General features: G+C 39.9%; 1 protein-coding gene and 1 pseudogene across 7 annotated transcripts in view; both read left to right on the plus strand.

Annotated features, from left to right (window-relative positions):
• The window catches only part of CSPP1 (centrosome and spindle pole associated protein 1), a 130,332-nt gene that overhangs the window by 109,095 nt on the left and 1,855 nt on the right, over positions 1-19,382 (plus strand). For all 7 annotated transcript variants that reach the window (XM_025395256.1, XM_025395259.1, XM_025395260.1 and 4 more), the window contains 5 exons: positions 933-1,073; positions 3,290-3,336; positions 5,454-5,517; positions 15,329-15,438; positions 18,154-18,292. In XM_025395256.1, coding sequence (XP_025251041.1) covers positions 933-1,073; positions 3,290-3,336; positions 5,454-5,517; positions 15,329-15,438; positions 18,154-18,292 — 501 coding nt within the window. The remainder of the gene's footprint in view (positions 1-932; positions 1,074-3,289; positions 3,337-5,453; positions 5,518-15,328; positions 15,439-18,153; positions 18,293-19,382) is intronic.
• LOC112630733 lies at positions 9,970-11,129 on the plus strand (annotated as a pseudogene).

Genomic DNA, 19,382 nt, shown 5'->3' on the forward strand with positions numbered 1-19,382 from the left:
GTAACAGAGTAATACTTTGTCTCAAAACAAAACAAAACAAAACAAAATTTATTCTTGTTAGTGGATATTCATGGAATTGTGACAGAGGTAAATTCCTTCAGAAATGGCAATCCCCGGCTGCGGTGGCTCACGCCTGTAATCCCAGCACTTTGGGAGGCCAAGGCGGGCAGATCACGAGGTCAGGAAATCGAGACCATCCTGGCTAACACAGCGAAACCCCATCTCTACCAAAAATGCAAAAAATTAGCCAGGCATGGTGGCGGGCACCTATAGTCCCAGCTACTCAGGAGGCTGAGGCAGGAGAATGGTGTGAGCCCGGGAGGTGGAGCTGGCAGTGAACAAGACCTTGCCACTGCGCTCCAGCCTGGGCGACAGAGCAAGACTCCATCTCAAAAAAAAAACAAAAACAAACAAAAAACAGAAATGGCATTCCTCATCAAGTTCCAGCCAGTCTACGTTTATCTTGCTTTCTGCATGATACTTGTAAGGACTAAACTATTAATTGGCCAGTAACATTATTTTTTCACGTTTCCAGTATATTCTAGAGATCAGCCGTGGTTACAGTGTCTCATGGCTGCCTTAGTCATAGCCATGTGACCATCTGCTTGGATATACCTGCACATAGTTTGTGTTCTGGGTGGCATCCTGGCGGGGCTAGGACAGGTAGAGATGGAGAATGCGGCATCCACTGCTTGTTCTGGGGTATTCCTTATGTTGGTAAGTTTGTGAAAAGGCACTTATTAAAGAATATTAATTTCATGTTCTTTAGTTTTGTGGCTATTTACTGTCCTTTGACTTTAGTGATGTTTCACTATTTATATCATTTCCTTGATTTTGAAATGAGGTTACTCATGTTACTTATAGTGAAGTTTTACAAAATCTCATTTGAAAACAACATTTAACTTAGTTATATAACATATTTTTTATACCAGATTCAGAAACACGAGTTGATCTGAAATTTATGTACCCGGATCCTCCAAGAGATCATCACACCTTAGAGATTCAGCAGCAAGCCCTGCTAAGAGAGCAGCAGAAGAGGCTGAACAGAATAAAAATGCAAGAAGGTGCCAAAGGTAAGAAATAATCATTGCTGTGTCAAATAGTATTAGCACGCAGTTTTTCGGTAGGCTTTCTGCATCTCTTCAGTTGATTTCAGTCCCAGGCATCCTCCCTTCACTGGCAGCCCCATGCTCTGTGAAGGGAGGGTCCATTTGGTCTGTAGTACCAGAAAAGAAGTATGAGAAAGGGCTCTGAGTGGCTCCACCAGGGTGGTGTATTCATGCATGACAGGGGCCTAGCCATTCACTGTAGCCAGGAGGACTGAATACTTTGACCAGGCCAGGTGACATCTGCATTAGGAACTAGAAACCAAAGGAAGGAGTGCCAGGCAAGCATATCAGTGCCCTGTCATGATGTGTCAGGCATTTGTCTACTGTGGTGTGAGTGTGTTTAAGTTTTGATGTGGCGTAAAATGTGCAAAGCATCAGACTGGACTATGAATATGTTTTCGTATAATCAACCAATTGAAAGATACTTAGTGGTTACTAGGAGCGCAGGTACTGGCCTGTATCCAGGGATATGGTGATGAATGACATATGCTGCTGCTCTTGAGGAGGTTATATTTTGTTGGAGAAGTTAGATGCTAAAGAAGTGTAACTGTGATGAATATTGCACAGAAGAAATCCAGGATGTCGTTGGGTTGGGGTGGGTGGGTACCTAGAAGCAGAGTGGGGCTAGTTGTCTCAGAGAGCACTGATGGGGCCTGATGATAGCCAGGTGTACTGCATGGCCTTCCCATCTGTATTTCACCAGCTTTCAGGCCATCGAGGTTAACCATGGAAAATGAGTAATGAAAACAGAACAATCAGATAACAAGAATGGAAGGGATGCTCCTGCCAGTTATTTTTAAGAAAATTTAAGACCCTATCTTGGGAGGCTGGTCTGACTCGCAGAATCTGAGGAAGCTTTTCTGACTTCATGAGAGAGCATCACAGGAGTAAGTGATGCAGCACTTTAGGCCCAGATCATAGGTCAAGACTTCAATAAACATATGCATAGGGATCGTCTCCCCTTCATCTGGTACAGAATTTTTAATAACAGCCTCATAGCCCTGTGACAGAATAAGCCTAATTCTAGGATAAGCAGTAGGTGTATCACCTGGAGAGAGGAGAGAAGCAAGTACATTCTTTAACCTTTGTACCCAGTCTGGTGGCATTTTTCTTTAGTCTCAAAATGAAGGTCTGATCTTGTGGGATTTTGGCATCTTAGACTGATTAGCCCAAAAGTAGTCCCCAGGTGGATACAGGTACATTTTGGCACTGAAGGTATCTATCTCCCACAGTAGCCACCCCCCAACTGCCAGTAGACACTATGATGACCTAATTCATAAGAATATGATCTCACTGGCTGGGTGTGGCGGCTCACGCCCATAATCCCAGCACTTTGGGAGGCCGAAGTGGGCAGATCATGAGGTCAGGAGTTCAAGACTAGTCTGGCCAACATAGTGAAACCCCCGTCTCTACTAAAAATACAAAAATTAGCTGGGCATGGTGGCGTGTGCCTGTAGTCCTAGCTACTCTGGAGCCTGAGTCAGGAGAATTGCTTGAACCCGGGAGGTGGTGGTTGCAGAGAGCCGAGATTGTGCCACTGCACTCCAGCTTGGGCAACAGAGTGAGACTTCGTCTCAAAAAAAATAAATAAAAAAGAATATGGCCTCACTGTAAACAATCACAAATATGTCTATTAAAATATAGGAAAAGGAATACAGGCTATCATTGGCAACTTGTTTATTCTCAAAGGCAGTATCTAAAAAAGGCAAAATGTGCTATTCACAGGAACACATAGGAAGTCTGGTCATATTGGAGAGGCTTTGGGATACCTGATCCAAGATCTTTGCTTCGGGAACTAAGTGCCTGGAATTGAGCTTATTTCAGTTCCATGTGAGGGAGCCCCTATTTAACTCCATGCAACAACTTTCTACACTGTAGAAATCTGACAAAATGGTGAAGGATCCTGCATTGATCATTTTCTTTTTCTGTTGGCATTAGTTTTACGTTTGCAATGATTTTACTTGTTATGTTCATTCATGTGAATGGGAGAATTTTATGCAGCTAGAATGGATGCAGGGCTGTGTTTATTAATAAGTGATATCTTTAAAATATTCTGAAGTGTGATAGTTGAAAAGTAATTTCCAGTAGAGAGCTAGTCAAAAAGATATTCTAAAATTTAATTTTATATAGTAAGCAATTTCTGACCTTTTAATTTGCTTTTGTTCTTCATTGACTTACAGTTGACTTAGATGCCATCCCAAGTGCTAAAGTACGAGAGCAAAGAATGGTAAGCAACCAGTTATAATTTTTCAAGTTAGTTTTTGGGGGATTAAAAATCTATAAGCATATGATGATCAAGTAATTCAAATTTTGAATTATTCAGGAATACTGAATTAAGAATGTAAGTCTTATCAGTAAAGTGGATAGCTTGAGAAGTGTTAGTATAATATATAGAGAAAACATATTATAATGGCTAAGAACAAGATTCTAGCACTAGGCTGTTCCAGTTAGTCTATTTTTAGCTGCGTGACTTAGGGCAAGTTATTTAATCTCTTTATGCCTCAGCTTCCTAATCTATAAAATGAGGATAATAGTACTTAAATTAATATTTGCAAGGTACTTAGAAACAGGCCTGGCATATAAGTTTTTATAAGTGTTTATTAAATAAATAAAAATAGCTCAAGTGCTGTTGTTAGAACTGAGGTAATATATTAAAAGCCCTTACAGCAGGCCTGGCCCATGAGTGCAGTGTGAGTGTTTGCTGTCATTAGCATGAGCAGTAGTGGGAGTGGGAGTCTGTTATGGAAATAGTGTTGAGGTCTACAAAGAAAATAAGCAAAGGAAGAGAACAGAGAATGATAACACCCACCTGTATCCTAAGGGGGGCACTTTTTGTGCAAGACTGAATAAAGGGACAGGATGAGCTCTTTTCAATCAACAAATATTTATTATTTCCTATGGACCAGAAACTGTTCTAGGTGCCGGGGTATAGGAGTAAACAAAAGGGACAAAAATCCCTGCCCTCTGACAGCTTACATTGCAGAAGGAGGGAGAGACAGTAATCAAATAAATCAATAGTTTGTTGAATCATGGTGCTGTGGAGAAGACAACAGCAGAGAAGGCAGCTGGAGCATCCTGGGTGGGAGGGTTTATAGTTGGAAATACAGTGGGCATGGGGGCTCACTGGGTAGGTAACATTTGAGTAAGGACACCAGGGAGGTGTCCATGGAAAATGTGGGGGAACATTCCAGGAAGAGGCCCCTGTGGGAGCTGGCCTAGTGCATGTAAGGAGCAGTGGGAGAGCCATGAGCAAGGGCCAGTTGGACACATGGGGCAGGGGGTGACGAGGTGAGGCAGCAGGGCCTTGGGGGCCATTCTGGGGCTTTGCCTTTGACACTTGTGCATGTGATGAGAAGCTGCCAAGGTCCTTAAGTGGAGGAGTGACATGATCTGCTTGAGGTTTTTACTTGATCCACTGACTGCTGTGCATTTAGACTGAGTGGGGCAGGAGGCTATTGCAGTAATTTAGGCAAGAGACAAGCTCACTTTCTGATAATGAATGCAGTGCATCAGTGTAATTCATTGCCTTAAAAATTAATGGACAGCTCTTTGCTGGAGTGTCTTAATGAAGCCCAGAAATCTGCTAAGAAGGTGCAGGTAGGTGGAGTTGGATGACTTTAGGTTCCTTCTGACATGTTGGTGATGATTATTCTGTACTGCAAAATTCTCTATATGTAAATTTAAGTTTTCTCTCATTTGGGAGCTCATTATAATAAGCCCAATCTTAGCATTTTTTTCCTTACTATAATATGTGCTCCACTGTATCTGTGCTGCATCATTGTGACAATTGCTGTCACATAGGGCTGTCATAATCTGAGAGTATACCCCCCTCTCTCCCATGACACTGTGATCTACTCCAGAGCAGAAACTCTTAATTCATCTTTGTATCCCCAGTTCCTAGCATGAAAGAAATAGTAAGTGGGCTATACAGGTTTATGGAAATTCAAATGAATGAATCTTTGCAGTGGCTTAAAAACTTAATGTTTAATTGGGGTCTTTGCTTCATACTCTATTATATTTTTCATCAGTCATAATGTGATCCTTTTATTTGACTTCAACCATAAAGGGGCAGGAAGGAGTGGAGTTAGGGAATAAATGTGTGAGCTTGTAGAATCTGTAGCCTGGAGAGATACTGTCCTGTGTTGCTATCACCGTCTTCATAGGAATTGTGTGTGTTAAGTTTTTCCAGTATTTTCTGAGCATTGGAATGTTGTCAGTCCTACCTCTCCCCATCCTCTTCTGCTTTTAGGGAGAACAATGTGGAAACTTGTGCCTCTTCTTAGTACAAATTTGTTTTTCCACACAAAACTAATAAAAATAGTCATTGAAACATGTTTCTTTTAGCCCAGAGATGACACTAGTGATTTCTTGAAAAACTCATTATTGGAATCTGATAGTGCTTTTATTGGTGAGTATATTTATTTTATTAAGGCTATATTATTTAAATATTAAACCTTTCTCCATACTTAAAAACCAGTACTGTATTCTTTGTTGTACAAGGTAGTAAAAAAAAAAAAAAAGGAATTTTTTTTTTCTGTTTTAATGAGTAATCATCAGATATTCCTTGCAAAGTTTTCAAAATCACAGTTACTGAAATGAAATTTAAAAGTCTTAGGAATAGTTGACAAACCTGTACATGAATGTTCATAATAGCCTCATTTCTAATGCCAAATGCTGGAATCAGCCCAGATGTCCTTCAGTAGATGAATGGTTAAACAAATGCTGGTACATCCATGCCATGGAATACCACTCAGCAATAAAAAGGAACAAAGTTTTGAAACTTGGATGAACTTGGATGACTCTTCAGGGAAATAGTCTGAGCAAAAAAGACAATCCCAATACATTGCTGTATGATTCCATTTACATAACATTTTTGAAGTTACAGAATTAAGAAATTGAGAACAGATTTAGTGGTTGCCAGGGGTTGAGAGATAGGAAGAGGTGTATATAGTTATAAAAGGGCAAGAAGAGGGATCCTTGTGGTTTGGGAACTATTTAACAACTTGTTTGCAGGGGTAGATACACACATGTAAATGGGAAATAAAATAATAATAATAGATCTTAATACACACATAAAAACACACAAATGGGTATTGGTAAGATAGTAAATTGGAATCTGTGGGTTGTATCAGTATCAATATCCTGGTTGTGAGATTATACTTGAGTTCTGCAAAATGTTACCATTGGGGGAAACTGGACAAAATGTATAAGGAATCTCTACTATTTCTTATACCTGTGTGTGTACCTTAATTATTTTAATCTGTTTATAGTTATCTTAATATTTCAGTCAAAAAAGTCATAAGACTATTTTATTTAGTCTTCAGAAGATAAGTAAAGGTACCATGGGATCTTTTTTCTTAAAGTAGTATACACTTATGATTATGTACTCTGATCATGAGTGTTTCTGCTATCCTGGGGCCATCAGGGAATGATCTAGTCTACATATTAGCTGTATTTCAGGCCAATTACTTTAGATATTCATGTGATAAAATTCCAAATTAACTTATATTTTTCTCTTAATGGTTTTTTGTTGTTGTTGCTGTTTTTGAGACAGGTCTTGCTCTGTCGCCCGGGCTGGAGTGCAGCAGCACAATCATTGCTCACTACAGCCTCAAATTCCTGGGCTCAAGTGCTCCTCCCATCTCAGCCTCCCCAGTAGCTGGGACTACAGCATGTACTACCATACCCAGTTATCTTTTATTTTTTGTAGAGATGAGGTCTCCCTATGTTGCCCAGGCTGGTCTCAAACACCTGGACTCAAGGGATCCTCCTGCCTCAGCCTCCCAAAGTGCTGGGATTACAGACATGAGCCACTGTACGTGGTCTTTTTTTTTTTTTTTTTTTTTTTAAATGAATTTTTCCTTTCCAAGGACGATGCACTGGAGAGAGAAGGAAAAATAAAACAGCAGGAGACAGGGATGGGAAGATTGCTTGTCAGGGAAATGAGACCTGTCCTTCCTAACAGTGAAGATGGTCTGGGCCATTCAAGATGGTGTGTTGGAGTATTGCATGACACTAGAGCAAAGATACAGCAGTCTTTATGGTTAACGGTGACTGCAAATGCTGCGTAAGTCATGGCTGTGTTAACCACTGCTCTAAGGAATGTAAAGCTGGTGGTTTCAGTGCATTATTTTTAAAAAGTAGGGTTTTTTAAATTGTAAAATACACATAAACATAACGTTTACCATTTTAACCATTTTAAAGTGTACAGTTGACTGGCATTAAGTATTTCTATTGTGCAGCCACCACTATCATCCATCTCCAGAAGTCATCTTGAAAATAGAAACTCTTCATATGAAACAGTAATTCCCCATTGCCCTCTCCCTCCAGCCCCTGGCATCCAACATTCTACTTTCCATCTCCATAAATTTGACTACTCTAGGACCTCATGTAAGTGGAATCATACAGTATTTATCCTTTGATGACTGGCGTATTTCACTTCACATAACGTCTTTGAGGTTTATCCATGTTATAGCATGTGTCAAATTTTCTTTTTTTTCCCCTTAGAGACAGGGTCTCCCTTGCTACCCAGGCTGGAGTGCAGTGGTGTGATCATGGCTCACTGCAGCCTTGACCTCCCTGTGCTCAGATGATTCTCCTACCTCAGCCTCCCAAGTAGCTGAAACTACAGGCACACACTCACTACCATGCCCAAATAATTTTTGTATTTTTTGTAGACACAGGGTTTCACCATGTTGCCCAGGTTGGTTGCGAACTCTTGAGCGTAAGTGATCCTCCAACTGTGGCCTCCCAAAGTGCTGAGATCACGGGTGTGAGCTACCACACCCAGCCAGATTTCCCTTTTTATGCTGTGAATATATTCCATTGTATGTATGTACCGTGTTTTGTTTATCCATTCATCTGTCAGTAGACACTTGAGTGGCTTCCACCTTTTGGCTGTGGTGAATAATGCTCCTACGAATAGGCGTACAATTAGCTGTTGGAGTCACTGCTTTCAATTCTTTTGGGTATACACTAACAGATAGCATTTGCTAGATCATATAGTAATTCTATTTTTAATTATTTGAAGTCTCACCACATTGTTTTCCACAGCAGCTGCACCATTTTACATTCCTACCAGCAGTGCACAAAAGTTCTGATTTCTCTACATCCTTGTTAACACTTATTACTTTGTTTTTTGAATAGTAGCAATCTTTATAGGTGTGAGGTGGCATCTCATTGTGGTTTGACTTACATTTCTGTAATGATTAGTGATGTTGAACATCTTTACATGTGCTTACTAATTGTACATCATTTTTGAAGAAATATCTATTTAAGACCTTTTCTAATTCTTAAAATCAGATATTTTTTGTTGTTACTGAGTTGTGGGAGTTCTTTATTATCTATTCTGGATCTTACCCCTTATCAGATACATGATTTGCAAATGTTTTCGACATAGTGGGTTGCCTTTTCACTCTGTTGGTTGTGTCCTTTGATACATAGGAGCTTTTAATTTTGGTACAGTCCAATTTATCTTTGCTTTTGTTGCCTGTGCTTTTGGTGTCACATCTAAGACATCATTGCCAAATCCAATACCATGAAGCTTTCCTCATATGCTTTCTTCTAAGAGTTTTATGTATAGTTTTAGCTCTTAACGTTTAGATGCCTAACCATGGAGTGTCAAAATACATGTCAGAAAGCAAAAGAATGGCAAGGAGAAATAGATGAATCCACTATTATGGTTAGAGATTTTTAACAATCAGTAAGGACATAGTTGAGTTCTGCAACACCATCAACCAACTGGATATAATGGACGTCAAAAGACACCTTCATTAACAACAACAGAACACATACTCTTCTCAGGGTCACATGGAACATTCAGCAGGACAGATTACAATCTGGGAAAGAAAACAAACCTTAACAGATGTAAAAGAAGATAAATCACACAATATCTGTCCCCAGACCACAATGGAAATAAACTAGAAATCAATAACAGAAAGATAGCTGGAAAAATCTCCAAATACTTTGGAGATTAAATGCCACATTTCTAAATAACTCATGGGTCAGAGAAAAAATATCTGGCTGGGCATGGCTCACACGTGTAATCCCAGCACTTTGGGAGGCTGAGGTGGGTGGATCACCTGAGGTCAGGAGTTCGAGACCAGTCTGGTCAACTTGGCAAAACCGGGTGTCTACTAAAAACATAAAGATTAGCTGGGCATGGTGGCGCATGCCCGTAGTCCCAGCTACCTGAGAGGCTGAGGCAGGAGAATTGCTTGAACCAGGAGGTGGAGGTTACAGTGAGCTGAGATCGTGCCACTGCACTCCAGCCTGGGTGACACAGTGAGATTCTGTCCAAAAAAAAAAAAAGGTTGGGGGGCATATCACTACAGGTCCCACGAACATTAAAAACATAGTTGGCTGGGCTCGATGGCTCAAGCCTGTAATCCCAGCACTTTGGGAGGCTGAGGCAGGTGGATCACAAGGTCAGGAGATTGAGACCATCCTGGCTAACATGGTGAAACCCCGTCTCTACTAAAAATACAAAAAAAAAAAAGAAAAACAAAAAAACCAGGCGTGGTGGCAGGCACCTGTAGTCCCAGCTCTTCAGGAGGCTGAGGCAGGAGAATGGCATGAACCCGGGAGGTGGAGCTTGCAGTGAGCTGAGATCGCGCCACTGCACACCAGCCTGCGCAACAGAGCAAGACTCCGTCTCAAAACAAAACAGAACAAAACAAAAAAACATAGTCCGAGATCCTGGTGTGATTCCGTTCTGCTTGGCTGTTCTCTTGAGTAGTGGAAAAAAAAAAAACCATAGTCCACGATCCTGGTGTGATTCCGTTCTGCTTGGCTGTTCTCTTGAGTAGTGGTCATTTATCTCTGCCCACCTTCTTTCCCACCTAAGTGGGTGCCACCACCGATGGAAGATTTGATGGACATGGACATGAGTCCTGAGGCCCTAGAACTATCTTTTCGGTTGTTGAACTAAAGGCTGACAAAGATTATCACTTTAAGGTGGATAATGATGAAAATGAGCACCAGTTATCTTTAAGAACGTTCAGTTTAGGGGCTGGTGCTGGTGTAAAGGATGAATTGCACATTATTGAAGCAGAAGCAATGAATTACGAAGGCAGTCCAATTAAAGTAACACTGGCAACTTTGAAAATGTCTGTACAGCCAATGGTTTCCCTTGGGGGCTTTGAAATCATACCACCAGTGCTCTTATGGTTGAAGTGTGGTTCAGGGCCAGTGCATATTAGTGGACAACACTTAGTAGTTGTGGAGGAAGATGCAGAGTCAGAAGATGAAGAGGAGGAGGATGTGAAACTCTTAAGTATATCTGGAAAGCAGTCTGCCCCTGAGGTGGTAGCAGGGTTCCACAGAAAAAAGTAAAACTTGCTGCTAATGAAGATGAAGAAGATGATGATTTTGATGATGAGGAAGCTGAAGAAAAAGCGCCAGTGAAGAAATCTATACAAGATATTTCAGCCATAAATGCATAAAAGTCAAATCAGAATGGAAAAGACTCAAAAGCATCAACACCAAGATCAAAAGGACAAGAATCCTTCAAAAAACAGGAAAAAGCTCCTAAAACACCAAAAGGACCTAGTTCTGTAGAAGACATTAAAGCAAAAATGCAAGCAAGTATAGAAAAAGGTGGTTCTCTTCCCAAAGTGGAAGCCACGTTCATTAATTATGTGAAGAATTGCTTCTGGATGATTGATCAGGAGGCTATTCAAGATCTCTGGCAGTGGAGGAAGTCTCTTTAAGAAAATAGTTTAAGCAATTTGTTAAAAATTTTCCATCTTATTTCATTTCTGTAACAGTTGAAATCTGGCTGTCCTTTTTATAACGCAGAGTGAGAACTTTCCCTACCGTGTTTGATAAGTGTTGTCCAGGTTCCATTGCAAAGAATGTGTTGTCCACAATACCTGTTTAGTTTTTAAAGATGCAACTTCACCCTTAGCTTGGTTTTAAGTATGTATGGAATGTCATGATAGGACATAGTAGTAGTGGTGGTCAGACATGGAAATGGTGGGGAGACAAAAATATACATGTGAAATAAATCTCAGTGTTTTAATTAAAAAACAAACAAAAACCACAAAGAAAACATAGTCCAAGAATACCATGAACAACTCTATGCCCACAAATCTGATAACCTAAAATCTACCACCCATTTATGGTAACTCAGCCAACTCAGAATAGAGGGGAAACTTCTACAACTTGATAAGGAACATCTACAAAAGTCCTACAGCTAACATCATAATGATGAGAAACTAGAAGCTTTCCTGCTAAGATCAGGATGTCCTTTCTCACCACTGATTAACATCATACTGGAAGTCCTAGCTAATATTAGCAGTAAGGCAGAAAAGGAAATAAAACGTGTACTGATTGGAAAGGGAGAAATATTAATTGTCTTTGTTCACAGATGATATGATTGTCTATAGAAAATCTGAAGGAATCAACTGAAAAACTCCTGGAACTAGTAAGCAGTTATAATAAAGTTGCGGGATACAAGATTAATATATAAAACTCAGGCACTTTACAATATGCCAGCAATGTACAAGTGAAATTTGAAATTAAAAACACAATACCACTTACATTAGCATTCCCCCAAGAAATACTGAGATATCTATCTATCTATCTATCTATCTATCTATCTATCTATCTATCTATCTATCTATCTATCTATCTAGAACTGCCTGAGGAAAACTACAAAACTGATGAAATTGAAGGACTACTAAATAAATGGAGATATATTCCATGACCATGCACAGGATGACTCAGTATTGTCAAGATGTCAGGTCTTCTCAACTTGATCTACAGATTTAGTACAATCCCAATAAAAATCCCAGCAAGTTATCATGTGGATAACAACAAACTGATTCTAAAGTTCACTTGGAAAGGCAAAAGATCCAGAATAGCCAACACAATGTTTAAAGAGAACAGAGTTGGAGGACTGTCACAGCTGACTTCAAGAGTTATGATAAAGTTATAATAAACAATACAATGTGGCATTGGTGAAAGAATAGACAAATAGACCAGCTGAATGGAATATGGAGCCCAGAAATAGACTTATGCAGGCTGGGCACAGTGGCTCACATCTTTGGGAGGCTACTTGAGGCCAGGAGTTTGAGACCTCCCTGGGCAACAAAGCAAGATCTTGTCTCTACAGAAAAAAAAAAAAAAAAAATTAGCCAATGTGGTGGCACATACCTGAAGTCCTAGCTATTTGGGAGGCTGAGGTGGGAGGATTACTTGAACCTGGAAGTTCAAGGCTGCCATGAGCTATGATCACACTACTGAACTCCAGCCTGGGCAACAGAGAAAGACCTTGTCTCAAAAAAAGAAATAGACTCATGCAAATATAGTCAGCTGATCTCTGACAAAAGACCAAAGGCAGTACTGACAAAGGACCAAGGGCAGTATTATGATGGAGAAAAGACAGTCTTTTCTACAAATAATGCTGGGACAGCAGGACATCTGCATGTGAAAAAATAAACCTAGACACAGATCTTACACCCTTCACAAAAATTAACTCAAAGTTGATCTTACATCTAAATGTAAAATGCTAAATTGAAAAACTCATAGACGATAACAACAGAAAATCTAGATGACCTTGGGTATGGTGATGACTTTTAGATACAAAACAAAGAAATAATTGATAAGCCGGACTTTGTAAAAATTAAAAACTTGCTGTGCTCTATAAAAGACACTGTTAATTAAGAGAATGAGAAGACAGGACAGAGACTGTAAGAAAATATTTGCAAAAGACATATCAGATAAAGGACTGCTATCCAAAATATACAAAGAAATCTTAAAACTCAACAATAAGAAAATAAAAAAACTGATTAAAAGATTGAGCAAGACTTGCACCACACATCACCATAAAGATATAAGACTATGTAAGGATGCTATTGAGAGACAGGACTGGCTGGATTTCCTAGGCTGACTAAGAATTTCTAAGCCTAGCTGGGAAGGTGACTGCACCCACCTTTAAACATGGGGCTTGTAACTCAGCTAACACCCAACCAATCAGGTGGTAAAGAGGGCTCACTAAAATACAAATTAGGCTAAAGCAGGAGGTTAAGAAATAGTCAAATCATATATCACCTGAGAGCACAGGGGGAGGGACAATGATCAGGATATAAACCCAGGCATTCGAGCTGGGAGTAGCAACCCTCTTTGGGTCCCCTCCCATTGTATAGGAGCTCTGTTTTCACTCTATTAAATCTTGCAACTGCACGCTCTTCTGGTCCGTGTTTGTTACGGCTCGAGCTGAGCTTTCGCTTGCCGTCCACCAGTGTTGTTTGCCGCCGTCGCAGACCCGCCTCTGACTTCCACCCCTCCTGATCTGGCAGGGTATCCGGTGCACTTCTGATCCACCGAGGTGGCGCCCATTGCCGCTCCCAATCAGGCTAAAGGCTCGCCATTGTTCCTGCACGACTAAGTGCCTGGGTTTGTCCTAATCAAGCTGAACACTAGTCTCTGGGTTCCATGGTTCTCTTTTGTGACCCCGGCTTCTAATAGAGCTGTAACACTCATGCATGGCCCAAGATTCCGTTCCTTGGAATCTGAGGCCAAGAACCCCAGGTCAGAGAACAAGAGGCTTGCCACCATCTTGGAAGCGGCCCGCCACCATCTTGGGAGTTCTAAGAACAAGGACCCGCCTGGTAACACGTTAGAGAATTGTAAATTAAAATGAGATACCACCACATACCTGCTAGAATGGCCAGCATTCAAAACACTGACACTAAATGCTGGCAAGGTTTTAGAGCAATAGGAACTCTCATTCATTGCTGGTGGGCCTGCAAAAGTGTAGTCAATTTTGGAAGACAGTGTGGCAATTTCTTACAAAAATAAACATATTCTTACCATACAGTTCAGCATATATACTCCTTGGTATTTGCCTGAGGGAGTTGAAAACTTGTCCATAAAGAAATCTGCACGCAGATATTTATAGCACCTTTATTCATAATTGCTAAAACTTGGAAGCAGCCAAGATGTCTTTCAGTAGGTGAATGGAGTGTGGTACATCCAGACAATGCAATAGTTTTCAGCGCTAAAACAAAATGAGCTACTAAACCATGAAAAGGCATGGAAGGACCCAACACTTATTTTAGAATTATAGAAAGCCCCACATCTTATTCAATAAAAGTTATTCCTATTGTTAAAAACCCATACAGTATACATTTGGATAATTGAATATCAATTGTATGTTAAATGATGATAGTTTTGTATAAATGTTAAATTTTCTGAATGTTATAATTAGATTTTTGCAGTGTAGGAGCCAGTCCTTGTTCTTAGAGGGTACACACTGAAATAGTTAGAGACAAAATGCCATGATGTCTCCAATTTATTGGTGTAGCAAAGTGGCTTGGCAAAAACAGCATCCCCCCAAATATATATAGAAATGGGCAAAGTAACTAATGGTGATTCTAAGTATGTGTATTATTCTAACTTTTCTTTAGGTATAATTTTTTTCAAAGGAGCTGTGGAGGTTACCGTAGATGTTGTAGGCTATTTGTCCATGTCAAATTAGCTCCAGTCCACTTGAATGGTTATAAGCAAAAAGACCGACAATACCAAGTGTTGATGAGGATGTGGGGAAATTGGAACCTTCTTACAATGTAAAATGTAAATAGGTTGGTAGTTCCTCAAAATGCAGAACAGAGTTAACCATAATACCCAGCAATTTCATTTCTGGTTCTATAACCCAAAGAAATGAGACGATACGTCCACACAAAAACTTGAATGTGAATGTTCATAGCAGTGTTATTCATAATTGCTAGCAACTAGCAAATGTCTATTTACTGGTAAATGCATAGACAAAATATGACATATCCATATGATGGAGTATTATTCAGCAGTAAAATGTAATAAACAAACATGGCACAGCACAGATGAATCTCATACACCTTATTGCTAAGTGAAAAGACACATAAGATTAAGTTGTAGAATTCCATTTATGTTTGGTGTTGGGTAAGGTAAATCTGTTGAAACAGAGCAGTGTTTGCCCAGGGCCAGCAAGTAGGAGTAGGGAGTGATTGCCAGTGGGCACAAAGGAGCTGTTTAAGGTGATGGAAATGCTCTAAAGTGATGATTGCACAACTCTGTAAATTTGCTAAAAAAATCACCGAACTGTGTATGTACACTTAAATTGAGTGTATTTCATGGTATTGTAAGCAAAATGTAATGAAAAGACAGGCTCTTGGTTTAGCTCTGGGTAAGATTTGAAGCGGTATTAAGACTCCTTCTGCTTTTTGGGGTCCTCTTAGGTGCTTACGGTGAGACATATCCTGCCATTGAAGATGACGTCCTCCCTCCACCATCACAGTTGCCCTCTGCACGGGAGCGCAGGAGGAACAAATGGAAAGGACTAGACATTGTGTGTATGAAACTTCTTTTCTTCCCCTTTTCAACTTAGAAGAATGAGAGGTCTGGGTTCTGACCCATGCTAAATCTGTGTGGCCCCATAAGGAAAGAGCACTTGCTTGAAATTCAGACATGGCTCTGAATCTAGGCTCAGCCTTGACTGGATGACCTTGGGTAGCTATTGAATTCTGCTGCTTTGGCTTCTTCCAGATAATAATAGTATTTTCTTGTCTCCTGGGGTGGCTGTAAGTAGCTCTGCATCCCAACCTTCCTTCTTCTCCTGCAGAATATATGGATTTCAGAGAGGCACAAGGAGGAACTGATGCCATTTATCGAAAAGCCTCATAATAACCTAATTCTGTGATATAGGCGTCATCTACATTTCGGTCAAATGACTTGCCAAGGTCATATGGGCAAGAAGGCTGAGATTCAAACCCATGTTCTCCTCACTCTGCTCCCCAGCTTTACGGTGTAGCCAGTAAAAAGTAGAGGCTTTGGAGTTTATGTCCCAACGATGTCACCTCCTTGTTGGGTAGGCAGCTTGGGCAATTTCTTAAACTCTGTGTTTCCTTTTATATGACATTAAGATACAGTTAATGTGAAGCATTTAGCACTGAGCCATGTATGCAGAGAGCTCTCACCAAGTAACAGATGCTATTAGCGTTATTATATGTACAGCATTACCAGGTGAAAATAGCTTTGCTTTTTGCCTTAGGCAACCACCAATCTACTTTGGTTTCTATAGATGTGCCTTTTCTGGACATTTAATATAAATGAGATCATACATTCTATGGTTATTTGTGACTGGATTTGTCTGTCTTCTTTTGAAGGTCATTCATGTTGTAGCATGTGCCAGTACTGATGCCTCTTTAGTGTTGAATAATTTTCCACTGTATATACGTATCCCACATTTTGTTTATCCATTTAACAATTAATAGATATTTGGGTTGTGTTCACTTTTTAGCTCTTACGGATACTATTAATGTTCATGTACAAGTTTTTGATGTTTTTATTACTCTTGAATATATATAGCTAGGAGGAAAATTGTGGGGTTATATGGACACTTTGTATTTAGCATTTTGAGGAAGTACCAGACTGTTTTCCAAGGTGGCTGTACCATTTTACTTTCCCATCATCAGTGTATGAAGGTTGTAATTTCTCTGTATCCTGGCCATCACTTAGTGTCTTTTGATTTTAGCCATTGAGTGTAAAGTGGTGTCATGGTGGTTTTGAGTTGCATTTCTCTAATGACGTTGAACATCTTTTCATGTGCTTATTAGCCAGTTGTATATTTTCTTAGGAGGTATGTCTATTCAAATCCTTTTGTTTTTGTTTTTGTTTTTTAAATACAGAGTCTCGCTCTGTCGCCCAGGCTGGAGTATGGTGGTGTGATCTCAGCGCACTGCACCCTCTGCCCCACTGGGGTTCAAGGGATTCTCCTGCCTTAGCCTCCTGAGTAGCTGGGATTACAGGTGCATGCCAACATGCCTAACTTTTGTATTTTTAGTAAAGACGGGGTTTTGCCATGTTGGCCAGGCTGGTCTCAAACTCCTAACCTCAGGTGATCCGCCTGCCTCCCCTCCCAAAGTGCTGGGATTACAGGCGTGAGCCACCGTGCCCAGCCCTTTGCCCATTTTCAAATTGAATTGTCTTTTTATTGAGTTGTAAGAGTTCTTTTACATTCTGGCTACAAGTCTAGTTATCAATGTGTGATTTTCATATCTTTTTTCCCATTCTGTATCTTTTTAACTTTCTTGATGGTGTTCTTTGAAGCACAGAAGTTTTTAAATTTTGATGAGGTCCAACTATTCAATCTCTCTTGGGCTTTTGGTGTCTTACTTAAGAAACCATTGCCTAGCACAAGATCATGAGTATTTACTTGTTTTTTTTTCAGTTTGTTCTTAATTGTAGGTCCGTGATACACTTTAATTTTTGCATAGGGTGTGAGGTGCAGGGGTCCAAGTCCATTCTTTTGCATGTGGCCATCCAGTTGTTCTAGCAGCATTTGTTGAAAGACTTCTCCTATTGCATTTTGTTAACTCATCTGTAAACATAAGGATTTACTTCTGTATTCTTCTTAATCTTACATTGATCTACTTGTCTTATGTCAGTACCACACTGCCTTGATTACAGCTGGACTGTCTCAGCCCCTGCTGCTTTAGTTTTTTCCTTCTGTGTCCTATAATTCCCAAGCTTTATCCAGACTGGCAGCATTTCTGTCATCACAAATGTTATTCCTTATTCTTGACTGAGTCATCTGAGCTTGCATGGATAAGCATAGGAGCCATAATATAAGTGCTCCATATTTCCATTTATTTTGTTCATCACAAAGTACATTTGAGGGCGAGAGGATGTTTTGATTTGTCTATTTTTTTTTTTTTCCCCCTGAGATAGAGTCTCTGTCTCCCAGGCTGGAGTCCAGTGGCACAATCTCGGCTCACTGCAACCTCCGCCTCCTGCGTTCAAGTGATTCTCCTGCCTCAGCCTCCCAAGTAGCTGGGGACTACAGGTGCCCGCCACCATGCCCAGCTAATTTGTATTTTTAGTAGAGATGGGGTTTCACCATGTTGGTCAGGCTGGTCTCCAACTCCTGACTTCAGGTGGTCTGCCTGCCTCGGCCTCCCAAAGTGCTGGGATTACCGAGAGTCACCATGCCTGGCCCTGATTCACTGATTTGTGAACATACTTTATGTTAATGACTTTCTGAAGCTCTGTTTTCTAACTACAGGATAGCAGTCGTCCTAATGTAGCACCAGATGGTCTCTCTCTAAAATCTACATCCAGTGTAAATGTTGATCAGCTTAGAATGAGAAATGAGGAACGAATGCGAAGACTGAATGAACTTCACAATAAACCTATTAATACAGGTAAATGACCAAGTGTAATGGCCTATAGCAGAGATCCTGTATGAACTTTTAAACTTTCTTACAAGGCTTTCACTAACGTCTGAGGATAGATGGAATGAGTTTGAAGTCCTTTGAGTTGTATGGCCCAAGACGTAACTATTGAGCAAAACCAGACCTCAGGATTAAGTTTGCATAAGATTTTCTCTATCAGAGAGGGTGCCCATTTTAGAGTGGAGTCTAAACAGGTAAAATAGTTTTTGCTTATTAAATATATCCAGGCTTTGCTTTCAGCAGAGAAAATGCTATATGATATAGTAATCACTTTACTAAAACTTTAGTAATAAAACATTATTAGAAATTAGCCTTAAGACTGAGTTCTTTAACACTTATGCTGTAAATTTGTAGTACTACAAAGAAAATTTTTACCTTCTTATTTGGCTTTCCACACCATGGACAAACAAAGCCTCAGAGGTCAAATAAAGCTAGTCTCATTATGAGTGTATTTTTGTGACTTGCAGGTTAAAGCTAGTCATAGAGCACAAGGCAGGATGGACACCTAAGGAGCTACACTGCCAGCCCTGTACCACCCTTTTTTGTACCAATGCTATTACTCACTGGGATAATGGGACAGTTTCATATTGGTAATATTAGTTTTAGCAAATAGTGGTCTATTTGGGAAATACTCTTTAGTCTGTTAATCTACATTACAATCTCAAGATTTTTTTTAGATTCTACCTTTAATACTGTATTAATTTAAAACTGTACTCATACTGTCTATCTAGCAGTCAAGGTGTGGTGTGTTCTAATGGTGGTAATTCCATACCAAACACAAGCAGACATGGTTAATTGATGGGACAGTAGGAAAGGATGTCTTCTTTCCAGCTACAAGGCATTTTCTTTTAGACCCAACAAACTGAATTAATATTTAACAGGAATATATCTGAGAGAAGACAGCATTTTAAGAATCTTTTTCAGAAGACTTTTAATGTCTACACTGTTTTTTAACATTGTCCTTTCAAGCAGGAGCTTTTTGTTATGATGTGGATTGATTGCACATACCAATCCTTCACAGACCAGATGTAATTTAAAAAAAAAAAAAAAAAAAAAAAAA

Source organism: Theropithecus gelada, chromosome 8 (genome assembly GCF_003255815.1).
Source record: "Theropithecus gelada isolate Dixy chromosome 8, Tgel_1.0, whole genome shotgun sequence".
NCBI lineage: Eukaryota > Metazoa > Chordata > Mammalia > Primates > Cercopithecidae > Theropithecus > Theropithecus gelada.